The sequence below is a fragment of the Salvelinus namaycush genome, chromosome 28, assembly GCF_016432855.1.
Source record: "Salvelinus namaycush isolate Seneca chromosome 28, SaNama_1.0, whole genome shotgun sequence".
Classification (NCBI taxonomy): Eukaryota; Metazoa; Chordata; class Actinopteri; order Salmoniformes; family Salmonidae; genus Salvelinus; species Salvelinus namaycush.
The window spans coordinates 41,200,687-41,225,245 of NC_052334.1; the positions used below are offsets into that span (position 1 = coordinate 41,200,687).

General features: G+C 40.7%; 1 protein-coding gene across 1 annotated transcript in view; it reads right to left on the reverse strand.

The window, feature by feature from the left end:
• The window catches only part of LOC120023365 (MAM domain-containing glycosylphosphatidylinositol anchor protein 1-like), a 246,431-nt gene that overhangs the window by 121,920 nt on the left and 99,952 nt on the right, over positions 1-24,559 (reverse strand). Inside the window, exon 6 of the mRNA XM_038967372.1 lies at positions 3,612-3,881. Within this exon, the coding sequence (XP_038823300.1) occupies positions 3,612-3,881 (270 nt within the window). The remainder of the gene's footprint in view (positions 1-3,611; positions 3,882-24,559) is intronic.

A 24,559-nucleotide genomic window follows, 5' to 3' on the forward strand; every position in this document is an offset into this window, starting at 1 on the left:
GCTATGTGTTGGACGAAGTGTGGATAAATAGGTACTTTAACACATATATTTAGGCAAAATCCAGTAATTTGGTTTAGAAATTCTGCATGTTATACAGGATATCACATGCATTAATATTCACCCAGACACATTTCATCTCCTTCTAGGTATTGTTCCTGTGCATACACTCCACTCCTATCCACTTAAACTGATACACATTTCTTTGCTTCGGCTAAAAGATCATCTGGAAAAATGAACATGCATCCTCAAAAGAAATGTAGTTTACGAAAGTTCAATCAGTAAGGCTGGTCTGATTTGATTTGGATCTCTTTTAGTTGTCATTTGGACTAATCTTCCAAGAGTCCTTAAACATGAAATACAATTTATACATTTTCACATATAACACACTGTTACAAACAGACATAATACACTGACATATTGACCAGATAAATAGTGGTCTGAATGGATCGTCACTTTTCATTCATCAAGTAAACTCGTATAATTCAAATCAAATCAAATTTAAATTGTATTTGTCACATGTGCCAATTACAACAGGTGTAGACCTTACAGTGAAATGCTTACTTACAAGCCCTTAACCACCAATGCAGTTTTAAGAAAATCCCTAAAAAAGTAAAAGATAAGAATAACAAATAATTAAAGAGCAGCAGTAAATAACAATAGCGGGGCTATATACAGTCGTGGCCAAAAGTTGAGAATGCCACAAATATTAATTTTCACAAAGTCTGCTGCCGCAGTTTGTATGATGGCAATTTGCATATACTCCAGAATGTTATGAACAGTGATCAGATGAATTGCAATTAATTGCAAAGTCCCTCTTTGCCATGCAAATGAACTGAATCCCCCAAAAACATTTCCACTGCATTTCAGCCCTGCCACAAAAGGACCAGCTGATATCATGTCAGTGATTCTCTCGTTAACACAGGTGTGAGGGTTGACGAGGACAAGGCTGGAGATCACTCTGTCATGCTGATTGAGTTTGAATAACAGACTGGAAGCTTCAAAAGGAGGGTGGTGCTTGGAATCATTGTTCTTCCTCTGTCAATCATGGTTACCTGCAAGGAAACACGTGCCGTCATCATTGCATTGCACAAAAAGGGCTTCACAGGCAAGCATATTGCTGCCAGTAAGATTGCACCTAAATCAACCATTTATCGGATCATCAAGAACTTCAAGGAAAGCGGTTCAATTGTTGTGAAGAAGGTTTCTGTGCCTCCAAGAAAGTCCAGCAAGAGCCAGGATCATCTCCTAAAGTTGATTCAGCTGCTGGATCGGGGCACCACCAGTACAGAGCTTGCTCAGGAATGGCCGCAGGCAGGTGTGAGTGCATCTGCACGCACAGTGAGGCGAAGACTTTTGGAGGATGGCCCGGTGTCAAGAAGGGCAGCAAAGAAGCCACTTCTCTCCAGGAAAAACATCAGGGACAGACTGATATTCTGCAAAAAGTACAGGGATTGGACTGCTGAGGACTGGGGTAAAGTCATTTTCTCTGATGAATCCCCTTTCCGATTGTTTGGGGCATCCGGAAAAAAGCTTGTCCGGAGAAGACAAGGTGAGCGCTACCATCAGTCCTGTGTCATGCCAACAGCAAAGCATCCTGAGACCATTCATGTGTGGGGTTGCTTCTCAGCCAAGGGGGTGGGCTCACTCACAATTTTGCCTTAGAACACAGCCATGAATAAAGAATGTTACCAACACATCCTCCGAGAGCAACTTCTCCCAACCATCCAGGAACAGTTTGGTGACGAACAATGCCTTTTCCAGCATGATGGAGCACCTTTCCATAAGGCAAAAGTGATAACTAAGTGGCTCGGGGAACAAATACTATACTTCAGTATTCCATAGTAATTATACTTCAGTATTCCATAGTAACATCTGACAAAAATATCTAAAGACACTGAAGCAGCAAACTTTGTGGAAATTAATATTTGTGTCATTCTCAAAACTTTTGGCCACGACTGTACAGGGGGTACCGGTACAGAGTCAATGTCAATGTGCGGAGGCACCGGTGTCGAGGTAATTGAGGTAATATATATGTAGGTAGAGTTATTCACATCGCTTCCTATCTCACTCATCAGCATAGCAGCATATATATGGTAGTGGTTATAATGATGCCTCATCAGCATAGCGGATATGTATAGGGTAGTATTTGTAATGTTACCTCATCAGCATAGTAGATATTTATAGGGTCGTGTCATAATGGTACCTCATCAGCTTAGTGTCACCTCTCTCCTTTACTATAAGCAAGCGTGTGGAATGTCATTCACCTATTAAATTTGGCCTATGAGCGTGGCACACGAAGGCAATTCCACCATGATTAATGATTAACCTATGGGCTCACTCATGCAATAATCCCTTTCCTTTCTTTCAACCAATGGGCATGAAGCTCGTGGAGTATTTATACGTTAACTCAAACCTTGTGTCGCCCACTTACTGTTTCGCAACAAGTCTTCCAACGACCTTCCACCTCCCCACCACCAACTGAAAGCCAGTCATCGGATCCCCATTTTCCCAGTACAGTTAAGTGTGTACTAGACTGAAATGTGGTTAGGTTTATACGGGGAACTTGCTGACATGGAGAGAATGACATCAATCTTGCGACAAAGACAGCATAGGTAAGAAGATGTTTGGTCAGAGTTCCTGACATTGTGCTGGTTTAATTGAGTCATTTCTGGATTTTTGTTCTTTTTTTTCTCTGATGTGGCTTCACCCATATTGTATTCGTATTCAGACTCTTTGTTCTATACAGGGAAAATGTACTCTTAACATATGAATCTCACTGGAGCGTTGTGCTGTACATGCTCTTTATGTGCTCTTGAATAAAAACATACAACATCTGGACTCTTCACTGGCCACTCTTTTATGTGTGTTTGGGGTTGTTGTCATGCTGGAAGACCCACACGGCTTTTGGACTCAAGATGGTGGTGGATCTTTGATGTTATGGGCCTATTTTGCTTCCACTGGTCCTGGGGCACTTAAGGTCAATGGCACACTGAACTTTATCCATTGCAAGGACATTTTAGCCAAAAACTTCGCCGCAAGTGGATCTTCCAGCAAGACAATAACCCCAAGCACACACAAGATCCACAAAGAAATGGATAGTTGACCACAAAATCTAAATTTTGCAATGGCCATATAAGATTTTTGAACCCCATTGAAAACCTCTGCTTTGAATTGAAGAGGGCAGTCTAAGGATATCAAGGATCTGCCAAGATTCTGTATGGAGGAAGGGTTTTTATAAAAGGCTCAGTGCCATTATCCTCGCAAGGTGAGGTATTGAATGGTATTGAAAACAGAGGTGCCAATCATTTTGACCCCTTTCTTTTTGAGAAAAAAACACTACTTGTTAAACAAAATCTCTTTCTTTGAGCAATTGTATTAGTATAAAATAATATAATTTCCCCATTATTTTAGCATACAATATACTGTAGCTCAGTTTTTGTGTTATTTTTTTGTATTGTTTTTTTTGATCAACTTTATCAAGGGTGCCAATAATTTCAGATCCAACTGTATATCACTGCAAACAGTCAAACACACACACACACTACTGTATATCAGTGCAAATTCAAAGCCTCTAGACATGCCCAAACAGTCAAACATAAACACACACTAACTTCGGACAAGGAGGTTGACGTTCCTCTTGGCCGGGTTCCCCACATTGTTGACTGCAGTGCAGTTGTAGAAGCCTGAGTCGGCGGGCGTCACCGAGCGCAACTCCAGAATCCCGTCTCTTACCAACGAGTTTCTCGGCAACGGGTTGAGGTAGCGCGACCAGGTGACGGTGGGTTTAGGCAATCCGGCGGTCACCTCGCATGACAGGGTCACGTCCTTCCCGGGGTCTACCACCAAGGATTCGTTGACAGAAAGCCGTAGAGCAGGGGGCGCTGAGGGAAGAGGAGGGGGAGAAGAGTGGCGAAGGTGTGAGTTTGTCATTTTTTAAATATGTATTCATGTAATTTTCTACATTATTGTTAGAGAGAGCAGGGGGAACTCAGGAAGAGTGGGAGTGGAGACAATGATGACTCACAGAGCAATGCACGCATTCCATACGCATGCACACACACACACACAGATCTGCCTTCCGGACAGGTTGTACTGTAAACCCAGAGCTGTGTAGACATTAAATGTAGATTATATCTTTAGCTCTGTGTCTGTCTTCAACCACATTCATTAAAGACTCCATTACAAGCATCCCTCTCTTGGAGTCCCCAAACAACTACACACACACACACACACACACACACACACACACACACACACACACACACACACACACACACACACACACACACACACACACACACACACACACACACACACACACACACACACACACACACAGATCTGCCTTCCGGACAGGTTGTACTGTAAACCCAGAGCTGTGTAGACATTAAATGTAGATTATATCTTTAGCTCTGTGTCTGTCTTCAACCACATTCATTAAAGACTCCATTACAAGCATCCCTCTCTTGGAGTCCCCAAACAACTAGACACACACACACACACACACACACACACACACACACACACACACACACACACAGATCTGCCTTCCGGACAGGTTGTACTGTAAACCCAGAGCTGTGTAGACATTAAATGTAGATTATATCTTTAGCTCTGTGTCTGTCTTCAACCACATTCATTAAAGACTCCATTACAAGCATCCCTCTCTTGGAGTCCCCAAACAACTAGACACTGACAAAGTGCACCAAACAAGTAATCTACAGCAGATTCAAAATACTCTTCACTAATAAGATATGAGCTAAATTAATATCATTTTTTAAGAGTAAGATTATAGCAGTGCACTCACTGTATCATTTGATAACTAAATAGCAACATGTGGTATTTGAAAGGGTTAAAAAGATACAGTTGACCTGTTGCATACATCTGTGTTGATTTGTAAAGCAAGCTCTATTAAATGTTCCCTTTACCTCTCATTTCTGTTGATCCAGAGACAGATGGAAAGAATGTGGGCATCACACTCACTCCCTTAAACAGACATTATTCATTTTGAAAAGATGCATGTCCATTTGGTCTTGATACCTATGCACCCCATACAGCATTAGTTGGAAATACTTTACATTAAGTTGCTCATAACTTTGTAGTAAAACTAGTAATAACATATTAACATTTGTTACATAGTACTTGAATAGCGGCATGTATTGCAAATTAATTCCATGGCAGGCATTGTGACCGCCATCAAGTCATAAGCCACCAAAACAATTAAAAAGTCAATTTTTTAATTTTCTAATTTCAGAACTGTCCTTTATGGAACAACTGTAGAACGACCTTAAATACAGTATGCAGAGAACATAGAGGGGGCAAAAAACACCAGAACGCCTGTCAGAGATCGATAGCACATTGGAAATACAGAAGGCAATGCCGGGAAGAGTGAAACAAAACACTCAAGAGCAGACAAAGGAGGAAAAAAGACAGGGTCGTGTCTGGGAGGAGAAAAAAGGGCAACTCCAAAGGGACATTAATCGTCGAAGATGCAGTTCAACATGGAATTTTGTGCCCTGACTGTGCCCCGGGCCCCTGTGCTGTTGGAGAGCAGATGCTGGAAGAGTGTGGGACTGCTGTACCACATACAATGTGTGGCCCTTCCCGAGATGAGGAGCTGTGATATTTACAAAGACTTACAAACACTTGGGTGCCAGTTAGGTAATGCAAAATTCATAGCAACTTCCAGGCAACTAACTGCTATTAAGTTACTGTGAAATGTGATTAAAGGTGCTCAACCTTTGCAACATAACAGAACACACTTTATTTGGATAGTCCGGATAGCAACTGCTTGCTAAAGTTACAGTTAGAATAAGGGTTAGGGCTGGTAAATGTTACTGATAGTCTGTAGAGCATCTACAGATGGATTATCCAAATAAAGTGTTTCCCATAACCATAACCACTTAAACTGGTACACTTCCAATGACCATTGGCACAAATACAAAAAATCTGTAACTTGTTGCTTACCGTGCTTTCAATGCAACCAGTAGCCTGTAGTGTACGGTAAAACTTTTTAAACCATCACAGCAGTAAAGAACCCTTAATGATATGCAACAAAAAAAATTGTTAGACATATCACCCTCACCCCAGACAAAGAACCGCTCAATAACCTTGTTTTTGTGTGGTTGTACAACCATTCTGTTCTTTCGCTCTTCACCATGTTTTCCTTTATACCATGAAATGTTACACTGTTAAAAAGTTCATGTAATTTTACAGTAAAAGAACAGTAAACAACAAGTATTACAGAATTTGGTGTATTTGTGCCAACAGTCAGTGGAAGTGTTGTACCAGTTCAAGTGGCTGATGGTTATGTTGATCAAAGGTTTATCACCACTTTTAATAGTGTCAGTTCTGCCATCTTTGCAAAAGCATGTGACAATAAAGAGCTGCACTGTTGAGTTTATTATGCATTTCACAGTAACCTAATGGCAGTTAGTTGCTTGGATATTGTTGTGAATTTTGGGTTAGCTCCACTGTAAGAAAATCCCTTAACTGTCACAGTAAATGATTATATAATCAACAGTTATGTACTGTATAAACAGAATCCATTAGATTACAGTAATTTACTTAGCGTTGTGGGATAAAATGTAACACTACCAAGTAAAACACAGTAGCAGTTCACTTACTATATTTGTGAATATTCAAGCTAGAATGCCACACAAAAAGCACATGGGCAACACAATCAAAGCACATCCTCTGAAGCATGAGAGATTAAGAATTTTTGAAGAATTTTATATTATATTCTAGTTAATCTGTACCTGTTTTGATATTTTATATGCATTGCTTTGTTTGTGGCCATGCTGTTTTAAATTATAGAAATAAATATACAATCAGAGAGGTACAGTTGAAGTCGGAAGTTTACATTCATTTTAGCCAAATACTACATTTAAACTCAGTTTTTCACAATTCCTGACATTTAATCCGAGTAAATATTCCCCGTTTTAGGTCAGTTAGGATCACCACATTATTTTAAGAATGTGAAATGTCAGAATAATAGTAGAGAGAATGATTTATTTCAGCTTTCATTTCTTTCATCACACTCCCAGTGGGTCAGAAGTTTACATACACTCAATTAGTATTTGGTAGAATTGCCTTTCAATTGTTTAACTTGGGTAAAATGTCTCGGGAAGCCTACCACAAGCTTCCCACAATAAGTTGGCTGAATTTTGGCCCATTCCTCTTGACAGATTGATGTAACTGAGTCAGGTTTGTTGGCCTCCTTGCTCGCACAGGCTTTTTCAGTTCTTTTCACAAATTTTCTATAGGATTGAGGTCAGGGCTTTGTGATGGCCACTCCAATACCTTGACTTTGTTGTCCTTAAGCCATTTTGCCACAACTTTGGAAGTATGCTTGGGGTTATTGTCCATTTGGAAGACCCATTTGCGACCAAGCTTTAACTTCCTGACTGATGTCTTGAGATGTTGCTTCAATATATCCACATAATTTTCCTCCTCATTCCTCCTCATGATGACATCCATTTTGTGAAGTGCACCAGTCCCTCCTGCAGCAAACCACCCCCACAACATGATGCTGCCACCCCCGTGCTTCACGGTTGGGATGTTGTTCTTCGGCTTGCAAGCCTCCCACCTTTTCCTCCAAACATAATAATGGTAATTATGGCCAAACAGTTCAAATGATGTCATGGCTTTAGAAAATTCTGATAGGCTAATTGACATCAAGGCCTACCTTCAAACTCAGTGCCTCTATGCTCGACATCATGGGAAAATCAAAATAAATCAGCCAAAAAATTGTAGACCTCAATAAAGTCTGGATCATCCATGGGAGCAATTTCCAAATGCCTGAAGGTACCACGTTCATTTGTACAAACAATAGCACGTACGTATAAACACCATGGGATCACACAGCCATCATATCGCTTCTGTCTCCTAGAGATGAACGTACTTTGGTGCGAAAAGTGCAAATCAATCCCAGAATAGCAAAGGACCTTGTGAAGATGCTGGAGGAAACAGGTACAAAAGTATCTACATCCACAGTAAAACGAGTCCTATATCGACATAACCTGAAAGGCCGCTCAGCAAGGAAGAAGCCACTGCTCCAAATCCGCCATAGAACAGCCAGACTACGGTTTGCAACTGCACATGGGGACAAAGATCGTATTTTTTGGAGAAATGTCCTCTGGTCCGATGAAACAAAAAGAGTTTTTGTCACAACCCGGCTCGTGGGAAGTGACAAAGAGCTCTTATAGGATCAGGGCACAAATAATAATATAATAATAATCAATCATTTTGCTGTTTATTTCACCATCTTACATGTTCATCAAAAATTGTGAATAACTCACCACGGGTTAATGAGAAGGGTGTGCTTGAAAGGATGCAGATAACGCTGCAATGTTGGGTTGTATTGGAGAGTCTCAGTCTTAAATCATTTTCCACACACAGTCTGTGCCCGTATTTCGTTTTCATGCTATTGAGGGCTGAGAATCCACTTTCACATAGGTACGTGTTTGCAAATGGCATCGGTGTCTTAACAGCGTGATTTGCCAAGGCAGGATACTCTGAGCGCAGCCCTATCCAGAAATATGGCAGTGGCTTCTGATTAAATTCAATTTTCACAGAACCGCTTGTTGCAATTTCGATGAGGCTCTCTTGTTCAGATATCGGTAAGTGGACTGGAGGCAGGGCATGAAAGGGATAACGAAACCAGTTGTTTGTGTTGTCTGTTACGGGAAAGTACCTGCGTAACTGCGCAACCAGCTCACTCAGGTGCTTCGCTATATCATATTTGACATTGTCCGTAAGCTTGAGTTCATTTGCACACAAAAAATCATACAATGATGGAAAGATTTGTGTGTTGTCCTTGTTAATGCAGACAGAGAAGAGCTCCAACTTCTTGTCCCACACATTGAATATAGTTGCGGAGAGTATCTGTAATCCTAGATTCAGATCATTCAGGTGAGAAAAAACATCACCCAGATAGGCCAGTCGTGTGAGAAACTCGTCATTATCAATCGGTCAGACAAGTGAAAATGATGGTCAGTAAAGAAAACTTTAACCTTTACCGAACCTCAACCCCGTATCCGGGATCACCCCCCACCCCCCCCACACTGATTAGCATCGCTAGCATAGCGTCACAATTAAATAGTAGCATCTAAATATCATTAAATCACAAGTCCAAGACACCAAATGAAAGATACAGATCTTGTGAATAAAGCCACCATTTCAGATTTTTTAAATGTTTTACAGGGAAGACAAAATATGTAAATCTATTAGCTAACCACGTTAGCAAAAGACACAACTTTCCTAACTCCATCAGTTTCTTACTCCATCAGGTGCTATCACCAATTCGGCCAAATAAAGATATTGATAGCCACTAACCAAGAAAAAACCTCATCAGATGACAGTCTGATAACATATTTATTGTATAGGATAGGTTTTGTTAGAAAAATGTGCATATTTCAGGTATAAATCATAGTTTACAATTGCACCCACCATCACAACTCGACTAGAATAAATACACAGAGCAACGTGTATTACCTAATTACTAATCATAAAACATTTCTTAAAAATACACAACTCACAGCAATGGAAAGACACAGATCTTGTGAATTCAGACAATATTTCAGATGTTCTAAGTGTTCTGTATGTTGTAAAAGCGTTACATGGTCGCTGCCCATATCATTGCATAATGCAGAAAATACACGAGAGTTCAGGGGCCTTGCTTTAACAAAGTTAACCATTTTCACTGTAGTGAAAAACGTATTTCAAGCTGTCAGGCATTCCCTTGGCAGCAAGAGCCTCTCGGTGGATGCTGCAGTGTACCCAAGTGGTGTCGGGAGCAACTGCTTGCACGCGCGTTACAACTCCACTATGTCTCCCTGTCATGGCTTTTGCTCCATCAGTACAGATACCAACACATCTTGACCACCAAAGTCCATTTGACGTCACAAATCTGTCCAGTACTTTCAAAATATCCTCTCCTGTTGTCCTGGTTTCCAGTAGTTTGCAGAAGAGGATGACTTCCTTAATTGACCCCCCATAAACGTAACGGACATATACCAGGAGCTATGCCGGGCCCGCCACGTCTGTTGACTCATCCCGCTGTAACACATAGAATTCACTGACTTGTGAATTCACTGACTGCGAAGCAGTAATTGTTTCAAAACATATCCTGCCATGTCACTGATACGTCTCTGAAACAGTGAAACGAAGCTACTATGGAATATAACGTTGCGGATAAAGTTCGGAATGACACAATTTCATGTGTACAACATCTAAAGACCTGCATCACTATACTGCTCGGCTTTTCCATTTCTAAAAGGACATATTTAGGTGTTTTGTGGTACTTGTTCATGTTTTTTCAAACGCCCCAAAAACAAGTGAAATTGTTAAAAAAGTGTCTGGACCCTTCTATGACATGCTATTTACATCAAAAATAGTGATTTGGTTGTAATAAAGCTACATTTTCCCTTAAGATGAAATCGTCAACCCTGCTATGGTCAACCCTGTTACTTTATTTGGCACTTACTAATATGGTTATTTAACCTCTTGAGATGGGAACACTTGTTTTTTATGAACTTGAAAATGTGCTCTTTATGACAGAATGTTAAAACTAGGTGAAACCAAGTTACACTTCTTAAAATGCACCGAATTGGTGGAATGAGACAGTTATTTGTTATGTTATTGCAAATAATATGGGAATCTAACTGTAATATGAAGCCATGTTGGACTTCAATGAAAACTGTCTAATGCTAAGGCCCAAAAGAAAACCTTCTCTAGCTTGAAGATGAAGGGCGAACACTCCAAAACATTAAGCTAAATGAATAGTGTTCAACTTGTGTCCCAAATGGCACCGTATTACTATAATGCACTACTTTTGACCAGACCCTCATGGTCCCTTCAAATGTATTGCACTAGACAGGGATTAGGGTGCCATTTGGGACACAGATCTGTCTGTCGGTTCCACTAGAGCAGTGGTTCTTAAACCTCTCCTCGGGGACCCCCATTTGTTCCATGTATTTGATCTATTCCAGAGCTAGCACACCTGATTCAACTTGTCAAATAATCATCAAGCCCTTGATGAGATGAATCAAGTGAGCTAGTGTAACCGATGTGAAATGACTAGCTAGTTAGCGGGGTGCGCGCTAATAACGGTTCAATTGGTGACGTCACTCGATCTGAGACCTTGAAGTAGTTGTTCTCCTTGTACTGCAAGGGCTGCGTCTTTTGTGGAGCGATGGGTAGCGATGCTTCGAGGGTGGCTGTTGATGTGTGCAGAGGGTCCCTGGTTCGACCCCAGGTAGGGGCGAGGAGAGGGACGGAAGCAATACTGTTACTCTAGTTCAGGGCAAAAAAACAAAATTGTGAAACGTCTGGGGTACACGAGGAGAGGTTTGAGAACCACTGCACAAGAGAAACAGCCGCTTATAAGTCTCAATAATGTGTCACCTCTCTTATTCGTCCATCACATAAAAAAATTGATTCACAGGAACAGGAAAGTACAAAAAATAAGAGAAAGAGAGAAGGAAAAACTCTGGGTGAGAAGTTTCGCTTCAATTTCTTGGTGAAGACAAAAAAAGAGAAAGAGGGAGGGAAAACCCCCACAGAGGACGAGGCCGGATGGAGAAGTATTGCTTCAATTGCCCACTAGTGCGGGAGGGCAGAAGTGAGATTAGGGTGTTTGTCCCAAAGTAATGGGATTGATGTGTTCCTAGTGGGGTTTACAGTGAGGTAACAAATGGGAAACATTTGTAAAGTCATCTCGCAGCGTTCGCACTCAGACAGACACACACACACACAGACAGACACAGACACACAGTCACACACACATTCATACAAGAGCAATACAAGAGCAAATCTAGTGGAGAGAGGGATGGAGAGGAGGGGTGGTTAGAGAGGAAGAACACATGGATAAATGAAGGAGGAGAGCTAATAATGATAGCGGAAGGAGGAGAAGAAAAAGCACTGTGTCTAGAGAGAGGATGGGAGAGATGGAGAATGCCAGAGAGAGAGAGACATAGATAGATGGTGAGGGAATACAGAGCTGAGGAAGTAGAGAAATAAGTGGTAAAAAGATGAGAAAGAGGTGGGTGTTTTCTGTTCGTTATGCATGTGGCACATATAAAAGTAGTTTACTATATGAATAAGCAGTAACGCTTTATCTTACAGTAAGTTACCTTAAAGGTGCCAAACAGTCATTCTGATTCCCATGTAAAATAGCATTTTGAAAATATCACCCATAAACATTTTTGGAAATAGAAATGCTCAACATTTTTGACAAATGTAAATCTCTCATGGCTAACTACCAGGAAGTTTGAAAAGACAAGCTGAGTGGGCTGGGAGCTTATATTCATGAACTCACCTTGACTGGCATCTCTTTGAGACGCAAACGTCAAGAAACTTAGATTCAGTGAGCAGTTAGCATCAACATAATCTCAAACAAATGTGGTGATACACAAAGCAATTTAAACAACATTGAATTTGCATCACCGATGTCAATTTTTTTTTATACATCTCCCGTTTGGCATGTCTTGGATGCGGTTCACAGCAGCACTGACCCGCCCTTTTGTTCCATGCAGGCTGAAGACCTAGCTAGCCAGGAAACTAGCTAACACCAGACACAGATGAAAGGGACGCATATACAGTAAGTATATTTGCCATAGATTAATAGTGTAAACTTGCAATATTTGCTGACACACTACAGTCAAATTTTGGCACCAGCAGAGTAGCTATCTAGCTATATAAACCACGCCCCTTTGCAAACACGCCTTCTCCGATGTTCGTTACAATGCCGTTGTTATTTAATTTAGGTAAGAGAATATTATGTTACCATTTGTGTATTAAAATGAGAGTTAGAGTGATGTCACCCGATCCCCTTAATAATCCCGCCTCCTGAATCTAAGTATTTGACGTGGGGGAGCGGTCCAGTAACTTTATGATCAAACTTTATCAATGTAGAAGCAACATTTTTCATACTTTGGTCAACATACTTTGATCTGGTTTCATCCACATATCATCCAATTTCAGGATTTCGACTGTTAATGGCCTTTAACTTTACCTTAATTTATTACTGAAATAAGTATAGGTAGAAGAGCTACAATTTTACCAGATAAACAATAGTTGGAATTCCATTGTTCTGAAAACAGCCCCCCCCCCCCCCCCCCCCCACTAAGTCTCAAGACTCATCAATTAAATTATGTCTACAGCGTCACCCCTCTCCATGCACCTGTTGATGACACTACCAATTAGCTACCATATTCATAACCACGTTGTACATGTGCTGTGGTGTAGCTATAGCTATGTGCTGTTACACAGTCTTCAACAGAACTGATCATATGAACTCTTAACTATGAAGTCCAGATACCTTCCAGAATATATCATGACAGGGTGAAAACATTTTGTAATCACACACACCCGTGACAACCGAAAATAGCCATGTCAAATGAGGTGTCACTATAGCCGCTGCACACAGCAACAGATGAAAGTGATTAATGCACACACAAACCCGAAAACACAACAACCTCATTAAACCAATTTATCATCGGCAGCAACTCAATACTGGCTGTCTCAATTAGCAAAGACTTCATTGAATTGCTGCGATGCGCGGTGAGCACGGAGGTTGTTTTTCTTGATAACGTTTGGTCTCTTCCTCAATGTAACCTGAAGAAAACTGGTCTATTCCCTTTAATAAAGTGCACTACTTTTGACCGATAGGGGGAAAAGGGTGCTATTTGGGATGCACACTGATGTCTCACTGTTTGGCTTTGAGCTGTCAGATATTGTACAGTGTGTAGCATGTGTAAAGGGTGATTTTATATACTTTGCATAACATACAGTAAACAAGCTTGGCTATGTATGGCACTCAATGTTTAACAGGCGTTGGCGTCGAGGTAAACATACTCTCCCAAGGGGAACCTATAGTCAAATGGCTCTGATGTGAAACACTTCTATACTCCAATGTCCCTTGTACTACGCGGCACCTTTTTTTTTTAAAGATCTGATTATAGCTCGTTACTTTAGCAAACTATGTCTCTCTCACTCACATATGAGTTTTACACACTTGTTCCCTGCTCTAGCATCCTCTCTCTCTCACACACAGACACACACGCACACACACAAACACACTCACAAATGCTGGGTTATAATCAACCCAATTTGGGTTCTTCGGTACCCCATCGCTGGGTAAATATTGGATAGATCACACACTGGGTTATTTTGACTTAGTCAGTTGGGTTGCATGAATAACCCAACAGGTACTGTAAAAACAAATCCTGTTGTTTTTACAGTAACTTACTTGCAGCTGGTAAGTTACTGTAAAAAAGGTACAGTATGTTACTGTAAATTCCAAATAAACTTTGGTTTAACAGTACATGACTGTAAAAAAAGCACAGTATGTTACCATAAATTCCAATGAAACTTTACAGTGATGATTGTTAAACCAAAGTTTATTTGGAATGTATAGTAACATAATGTGACTTACAGGTAACTGGCAGCTAAGTAAGTTACCGTAAAAACAATATTTTTGGGACATTGTGAGATTACAGAAACATGGGTTCATTTAAAGCTCCAATGCAGCTATTTTTTTTTATCTCAATATCAAATCATTTCTGGGTAACAATTAAGTAAATTACTGTGATTTTTAAAAAATTAAAATGGTCAAAAATCATTTTTTAAATGCTTCTTTGCAAAGAGCAATTTCTCAAACAAGAATTTTGCTAGGGATGTCTGAGAGGTCTGAGTGGGGAGGGGAAAACTGAAAACTAGCTTTTATTGGCCGGGAGGTTTGGAACTCTCTTTCTAATTGGCCTATTAACTAATTTACCACCTTGAATGTCACCAGGTAGGCCAAAACTCTATCCAAACAAACAAGCTGAAATTTCAGGTGGTCCTTTCAAACAGGTCTTACACTAAAAGGGCATTATCATAATTTTCTCAGTATTATTCCAACCTCATAGTGTGGAAATGCCCTGTATATATAAAACACAGGCAGAAAAAAGTCATCGTTCAACCTGTGATAACTATACAACAGAACAGATTAACGGAATTACGTTTACTCTCATGGGTGGCTAATGTAACAATCTGAAAGCCTCGCCCCTACTAAACTACACCTCCAGTCTTCCGATCTGACCCGCTGGGTCATATTTCAACAACCCAGCACCAATAACCCAGCATCAACAATCCAACACTGTTCTTTTTATAGAAAACAACCCAACTAAGTGACCCAATGCCTACAACCCAGAAGTTGGGTCAACCAAACAACCCAGCATTTTTTTTATGTGGCCCTGTAACGGCAGTCTAAGTCGTCCTCCTCCTCAGACGAGGAGAGGCGAGAAGGATCTGAGGACCAATGTGCAGCGTGGTAATTTTCCATTATTTAATAAACACAAAATAAGACACTATACAAAATGACAAAACAAACTAACCGTCACAGTCCTAGCTGGTGCAGACAAAACACAAAGACAGGAAACAACCACCCACAATCCCCAACACAAAACAAGCCACCTATATATGATTCTCAATCAGGGACAACGATTGACAGCTGTCTCTGATTGAGAACCATATTAGGCTGGACACAGAAACAGACAAACTAGACACACAACATAGAATTCCCACCCAGCTCACGTCCTGACCAACACTAAACAAGCAAAACACATAAGAACTATGGTCAGGACGTGACAGGCCCAATGCCCTTAACCGCCAGGCTACCTGCCGACACCCCACACAGAGGACACACGCACGCCTTTATACCATTATCTTTGGGTCCCGAGACGCCATCTAAGTGTTCTAGTAGTGTCTCTGTCGTGAGTGTTCTCCGCCCACTCTTATCACCACAGCAACTAGGACTGAGCGTCGTGGAACTATTTATTATCTAGTCAGTCACTAATTAGGGGCCCAGACAGTAACTGGTGGCTAATCGGCCCCGGAAACATAAGGGGGAGTGGTGGAGGGTGGATGGGAGGACTTCTTTAGGTATAAAAAAAAGATTTAAAAAAAGATTTGATAAAATATTGAATTTGGCCTTTACTGCTATAGCCCAGAGAAACACATTGAATAACACATTCTTAAATGTGACCAACCGCCTTGATTCGGTCTGATGTAGCAAACTTTGAAATTGTGTTTTTTTACATTGGATAAAAGCAGAGACACAGAGCTAGAAAATGGTATATCATACACTGCACTTGTAACCTCACTTTTGAGAAAATGGCCCTTGAATTGTTTGGTAAACCTACTGGAGAGCTCTTCTTTGTCTAAACCCATTCAGCATTGTTCACACCCTCTTAAGCCAGCCCCACCCATCTCTTTAAGGATTCACATGTGAGGTCATGTGCTAAACAGTGAGTAGTGTAGTAAAGACTAAACCTAAAAGTGGTAAAAGTAGTAGCCTACAATAAGGAAAAATTCCAGGTAAATAGAAATATTTTATAAATATTAGATGACACTTACCCAGACACACTTGTCTAAATTGATGGGTCATGTGAAAGAAATGATATAACCCCCAGCCACATCTTGCTAAGTGGATGAGTCTCTACAGAAGGTGTAAACGGTACAGTGAAATGGTTACTTGCATAGTAGCAAAATCAAAAATAGATACTGTCAATATAAATAATATAATATACAGTATGTACAAGAATAATATCAGTAACGATATCAGTGATAGATGAGGTAGTTATATGCATACAATCAGGGGTAAAGTGGCTGAGTAGCAGGATACAAAAAAAAATTGTAGCAGCAACATGTGTTAGGAGAGATCATTTGAATAGAGGCACTGCAGATAGTGCTGATGACTGGGAATTCGCCCCCAGTGATGAACTGGTTCATTTGAACCACGCATGAACAAGGGAATTTATATTTTAAGAGACTGTTTCTGTCCTGCCCTTGACTTTGGTGCAGGGCATTGGATGTCCATAGCCTCTTTGTTGCAAAACTCCCTGATATTCTCAAAAAGATACGTTTGTCTAGCTGTGTCCAGTCCAGGTGGTGCTTGTACAGGCAGACCATCTATGGGAGGAAGGATGTCAGCGTTGCACAGCAGCTGAAACCTGGTCCTGACTGAGTCTGAACGCTCCTTGGCGACAACAACACCAGGCTCCAGATCATCGAAGCTGTAAAACAGGAAATAACAAAAAAATTGAGAAGACATTACAACCTTGCATAACATCAATTCACCTCCCAAGTTTAAACAAGAAGAATAACCTCATACAATGAAATGAAAATGATTTTCACCTGAAGTGATGGTATCTTCTTGAACTGTGGCAGTGGCCTGAAGTACTGAGTCAGGTGTTATAGCAACCCATAGCTCTCCCCCAGCACCATACCATCCTCCAGTCCAACCAGCTGTGGGATGTTAACCCCTGTCTGGCAGATTGGCAGATCTGAAGACCTGAAAGCTGTTCCTCTGGCACTGCCAGCACAGGTCTGTCCTGGGCTTAGTGCTTGAGATGTGGGGCAGCAATTTTCTCCACAGATTCCTTAAGGAAGACAGCCCGACTACACGTACCTCTGGAAAATACAGAAATAATGTGAGATCAATAAAAGCTGTGCCAATCATGTTGGAGGTAAATTAAGTAATCAAAGCGTGTTGTTTATGCATTACATACCAAGTGTTGTGTTTGATTCCTTGTAAAGACGTCTCACAGCTGCTTTTGTCACATGGGATGGCAGCAGCTTTCCACCAAAATATTTGTGTCCTGGTAATACTATTGCATTATCCTTTGTGTAGTTGTTGATGAAGTTCACAACTCACTGCAAGTCCTCATTTCTTCATGTGTAACATGTGCTTGCTTGGGCCAGCTGTCTTTTTGATGGGAGGCATTAGACCATTCTCCCTGAGTAGTGGAGGAGAGTCAGGCATGTTCTACTGATGCTGAAAGACAAATTCCAGATATAAATATGTTGGCATTATTATACAATAAATAGCCGTAATCACCGCCAGACACACCTGGCTAACTTGATGGGTCATGTAAACATCTGGCGAAGTGGAGTCTTTTGTTAAGCAAAACAATGAACCATAATCCTAATCCATAGAGTACTAGCAATACAAACGGATTGTCATAGCTAGCTAGTTAGGTTCAAATAGGTTCAAATAGGTTCAATGTTAGCTAGTTAGCTAGCTAACATTAGGCTATAACTAGCAATGCAAATGGAATTCTGAGATAACATTACTACACAGATCATACACGTAATGTTAGCTAGCAAGACAGCCATCTAACGTCAGCTAGCTAGCTAACAGTAAGCTTTAACTTGCAATGAAAACAACTTTCTGACAAAATTAGAAATGTACAATATCAAACAGTAACTAGACTCTTACCCGTACACGTTAATGTTACATGGATTAAAGCTTTACGGCAGCCTGCAACCCATTTCATTAAATAAGACGTCCTGTGTCCTTTCCGTTTTGGATGTACAGCTTGCTTGGCCCGTTGTGTCAAGTCATTCTGGTTCACACAGATCGTGTGCAATTCCATAAGAATCATCAGATCTTTCTCCCTCTCCGTCACGGATGCCATGGTTGCTGTTAGTTTGAATATGTAATCCGGACACCGGTGTTTTATACAACAGCCTTCTGTGTTCTCTTTTCGACTCCCTCTGCATTTGCAATCAAATGCCAGAATTATATTAATCTCATCATACTCTGTTTCTACCAGACATTCCACTGATTTCAAAACTCCTTCAACTTCTTCCGTGACAACAACACTGTTGATCGCCGTTTCTTCCCCATCACTGTCATCAGAAGGCTGATGTCTTCTTCAATACATTTTTTTTGACCTAAATCAGGGATTTCCTCATCTTCTGATTCATTTTGAGAGTCATGGCACAATTGTCACCAGAAAGTGGTCCATTCCAACTTTTTCCCACTGACCTTTGTTGATAGCGCCTGATACATTCAGGACAGCAATGTTATTGCGAGCAGTAGCAACACATTTGCAGTTCTCCATGGCTAACTTTATATACTTTATAATATACTTTATATATTAAACTGCAGTAGGAAGGATTACATATAACAAGCAGCTCATTTTATAGACAGAAGATGCTACAGGCAAACCAATCTGAAACTCATCTCTCAAGTACAGCCCACTCATTATCTCAGCCAATCATGGCTAGCGGGAAGGTTCCTGACTTTTTCAGTAGCTAAACCAACTCGACTCATAATGTAACAACTTTATTTGCATTCCCAGGCGGCATACAAGTTTGTTATTAATGCACATGAAAGTTCAAATAATCCAGAAGGCATTTCTGCCAGAAAACGCATTTTGGAAGAAAAAAAATTCAGATCAAATGACTCTCCTGTGAAGTTGTGACTTGCGACATATGCCTAGTTTCCTGAAACAAGTCACAAATGGCAAAAAAAGACAGTCAAAAAATAAATAAGAAACAAGGTTTTGAAGTGTTTGCCCTACAGTATATCTAGGCGATATAAGAAAGCAAAATTCTTTAAACCAGTACCGGTTACCTTCAGACGAGTCCCGTGACACTTGTGGGCATCAAAACAGAAAACACTATTTTCTTCGTGAGAGTCTCCCCTTTCCATGGAGTGGTCATAATGATTTGTAGGTGAAATCATTCGGACGCTACAGAAGTTTTCGTGATTAGACCAATTTTTGGGATGTCTTATGGTCTGACAAACACCGCTCTAGCTCTGCCACCTTTCACCGCAGATGCGGAAGCGCGACATTGGCAGATGCGGGTGGACAGATATCTCTATTTTAAACTGACGGATTATGATGGGGATTTTTTTATTATGTTACTTTGATTGACTCTAGGAGGTTAAAACGATAACACCTTAATTCAAATGTAAAAATACTTTACTGCAACTCAGTAGCCAACTCAGAGCCCGATGACCTCATTTCAAGAACTGACGGGAGAAAGGAGTGCTAGACATTCATTGACGGAAGATGGCAGAAACTGAGTTTTGTTTGAAACTGCTAGTGAGTCGAGGGAAGCTAATAGTACAGAAAGTGAGAATGAGTGGGTTACAGTTGCAAAGAAAAAGGGAAAGTATGTAAAGCTATGTTGGAAAATAGGAAACCATAGACTCGTTTTTGGTCGGTCAGGGTTTTGGATGAACCGAGGGATAGTGAAATGCTACATGTTATTAAAAAGGTGGACTTGTATTATTTATTGCAATGGTCATAAACTGTACAGCACAAACTGTGGAGAAGTTTAAGAAAATTGGAATCATTGTGAATGCCGCTGAACATCTTTTGGGTCTTCGTGATTTTACAACCGAGGCGTTGCAGGAAATCCTGTTGGTGAATGTAGCTCCATCACAGGACCCTGAGCCTGTGTAGGGATGTATTTTGGAGTGGACTGTGATTGAAGAAGTATGGTTGTATTATTTATTTTATAGTTGACGTGTTTTATTTTGTATGAAGTCATGTTACCCCTTTCCAGGAATGTTTTTTATTCAATACCCCATCCAGCTGGTGGCGGTAATGTACCATTAACATTGGATGTCAAACACCGTTAAACCTCATCAAAGAATAAGACCTTTTTTCAAGATGGTTGCTACCTACATTCCTGTTAGCGTTGTGAAGCATAAACAAAATAAAAACGGAATTCATTGATACACACCGAAAGTCGGGACTCCACAGAATATGAGGATGTCTTATTTGTCTGCCTGTGACCTACCATTATTGATCACCAGCCCCGAGAGTCAAATGTTTATTTTACACAACATTTTCACCAAACAGCAAACATCTTACAAGGTAAGCTTCAATTTGATCTGTGTTTGAGCTATACCTACATGGGGGGTATGACATTAACAAATCTGAACAAATCTAGCCTATTGGCAATGTTATCTGAGGATGTATGACTTAATGGCAACATAGAATGTCCACAGTGCTTACGTGGCGTAGGCATCCATTACACAGGGGATTGGCTACTTTGCACCTTTACAGTCTTGTAGCCAATGAGATAAGCTTTCCAGGGATATGCAGTTGACCTGGGGGGGACAAAGCAAGGCCTAGAACCTTTTAATGCGTAATGCGAACTATTGCTACCTGGCTCAGAGACGAGACCCACCGAGCATGCTACAATACATTGTAAATAGAATTCATCGCTTTAATTTCATCGCTTTAGAATAAAAGATGGCTTCTTAAGTGGGGAAAAAGGGTAAAAGCTAAGAATATCAAACAAGAAGCTAAAAAGAAGGCAGCTATGACTAAGTACACCCACACAGAAGCTTTTAATAAAATACTGGAGTAGCTTGTGGCACATTTCATCCAAACATAATTGTTTTCCCCAAGACCAAGGTAAACGACATGACAAAGAGCAGCGAGGGGGGCCATAGTTTGATCAGAACTAACAAGCTGCTTTTTGTGAAATGGAAGGACACTAGGGAAGTAACCATGCTCACCACAAAGCATAAGGCATTCAATAACGACCATGTCTCAAGGAGGGTGAAGGTTTCTGTAAAGTACTGCAATGCCAGCATGGGGGGTGTCATGACTCTCCTGTGAAGATCTGAAGGATCAGGTTACAGTGGGTCCTTTCTACAGCGCCCTCTCTCTCCCGCAGAGGGGGAGAGGGGTGAAGTTGGCCATTTTATGATGGTCGTAAATACAGTTGAAGTCGGAAGTTTACATATACCTTAGCCAAATACATTTAAACTCAGTTTTTCACAATTCCTGACATTTAATCCTTGTAAAAATTCCCTGTCTTTGGCCAGTTAGGATCACCACTTTAATTTAAGAATGTGAACTGTCAGAATAATAAAAGAGAGAATGATTTATTTCAGGTTTTATTTCTTTCATCACATTCCCAGTGGGTCAGAAGTTTACATACACTCAATTAGTATTTGGTAGCATTGCCTTTAAATAACTTGGGTCAAACGTTTTGGGTAGCCTTCCACAAGCTTCCCACAACAAGTTGGGTTTATTTTGGCCCATTCCTCCTGACAGAGCTGGTGTAACCGAGTCAGGTTTGTAGGCCTCCTTCTCGCACACACTTTTTCAGTTCTGCCCACAGATTTTCTACAGGATTGAGGTCAGGGCTTTGTGATGGCCCCTCCAATACCTTGACTTTGTTGTCCTTAAGCCATTTTGAAACAACTTTGGAAGTATGCTTGGCGTCATTGTCCATTTGCGACCAAGCTTTACTTATTGACTGATGTCTTGAGATGTTGCATCAATATATCCACATCATTTCCCTCCTCATGCAGCCATCTATTTTGTGAAGTGCACTAGTCCGTCCTGCAGCAAAGCACACCCACAACATAATGCTGCCACCCCCGTGCTTCACGGTTGGGATGGTGTTCTTTGGCTTGCAAGCGTCCCCCTTTTTCCTCCAAACATAACGATGGTCATTATGGCCAAACAGTTTATATTTTTGTTTCTTCACACCAGAGGACATTTCTCCAAAAAGTTTAATCTTTGTCCCCATGTGCAGTTGCAAACCGTAGTCTGGCTTTTTTATGGGGGTTTTGGAGCAGTGGATTCTTCCTCGCTGAGTGGCCTTTCAGCTTATGTCCATATAGGACTCGTTTTACTGTGGATATAGATACTTTTGTATCTGTCTGTAAACAATTGTTAGAAAAATTACTTGTGTCATGCACAAAGTTAATGTCCTAACCGGCTTGCCAAAACTATAGTTTGTTAACTTCTTCGGGGTAGGGGGCAGCATTTTCACTTTTGGATAAATAGCGTGCCCAATTTCAACTTCCTTCTACTCATCCCCACAATATAAGATATGCATATTATTAGTAGATTTGGATAGAAAACACTCTGAAGTTTCTAAAACTGTTTGAATAATGTCTGTGAGCATAACAGAACTTATGTAGCAGGCAAAACCCCGAGGACAAACCATTCAGAAGTTTTATTTTTTTGAGGTCACTGTCTTCCACTGGATGTCACCAGTCTTTGGAAATTGATTGAGGTTATTCCTTTGTGCAGGTCTACAATTTTATCCCTGATGTCCTTACACAGCTCTCTGGTCTTGGCCATTGTGGAGAGGTTGGAGTCTGTTTGATTGAGTGTGTGGACAGGTGTCTTTTATACAGGTAACGAGTTCAAAAAAGTGCAGTTAATACAGGTAATGAGTGGAGAATAGGAGGGCTTCTTAAAGAAAAACTATCAGGTCTGTGAGAGCCGGAATTCTTACTGGTTGGTAGGTGATCAAATACTTATGTCATGCAATAAAATGAAAATGAATTACTTAAAAATCATACAATGTGATTTTCTGGATTTTTGTTTTAGATTCTGTCTCTCACAGTTGAAGTGTACCTATAATAAAAATTTCAGACCTCTACATGCTTTGTAAGTAGGAAAACCTGCAAAATCGGCAGTGTATCAAATACTTGTTCTCCCCACTGTAATAAGCAGTATCTAAACTACACATCAGTAACAACTTAAGAGCAAATTTGTTGTCATTCTAATCGCTATCTGATATGCTTTAGGACTATCCAAATGAAGTGACACACAAATTGAGCTTAGTTGACGGTCTACTTCACATTCAAACATCCATCAACTGATGAGCATGTTCAGAGCATTCACTAACACTCTAGTAACCCTCTGTAGATATGCATTGGGACAATCTAAATAAAGTGAAAGACTGTTTACTTGAGATCATATGCTATAATCACTGGACAAATCCAAATGTCCAACCTTTTGACACTGGAGCAACTGAAGAAATAAATCAAGAGGGAAACAAACAAACAATCACTATGCTTAAACTTGTCTTATTTGTTGGTGATGAAGAAACACATCAGAGGCATAATGTTAAAATCTATATTTTAATGAACAAAAATCACATTTTGGGACTAATGTCTAAAGGCTGCCAGTGCAAGTCAGTCCATTGCACAAGGAAATAGTGAGTGAGAGAGCGACATTGCAGCACCAAGGAAGTTCCATTCAACCAACACAAAGTGTTAGTATACCGTGCAACGCTACTGTAAATGTCCCCATGAAAAGTGTGTGTGCCTCCACCACACCCTTTTCGGGGGCATGTGTATAGTAGTGCCGCATGGTACACCAAAACCACGTTAGTATCACGACACCATAATTTGTCAAAATTGTCAATATACTATTTATTTTTAGTACCGGTACTATTGAATGTAAGGTATTGTTGTTCTGCAACAAGGCAAACAAGCTTGTCCGCTTATCTTAGGCGGCGCTCCTAGTGGCCGGGGACTTTAATGCAGGGAAACTTAAATCCGTTTTACCTCATTTCTACCAGCATGTTAAATGTGCAACCAGAGGGAAAAAAACTCAAATCTGACCATAATTTCCCACCTGGACAAAAGGAACACCTGTGTGAGAATGCTATTCATTGACTACAGCTCAGCGTTCAACACCATAGTGTTTGTAAGTCGCTCTGGATAAGAGCGTCTGCTAAATGACTTAAATGTAAATGTAAATAGTGCCCTCAAAGCTCATCGCTAAGCTAAGGACCCTGGGACTAAACACCTCCCTCTGCAACTGGATCCTGGACTTCCTGACGGGCCGCCCCAGGTGGGAAGGGTAGGTAACAACACAACGGCCAGACTGATCCTCAACATGGGGGCCCCTCAGGGGTGCGTGCTCAGTCCCCTCCTATACTCCCTGGCCATGTGGTGCCAGGACAACAACCGCTCCCTCAACGTGATCAAGAAAAAAGAGATAATTGT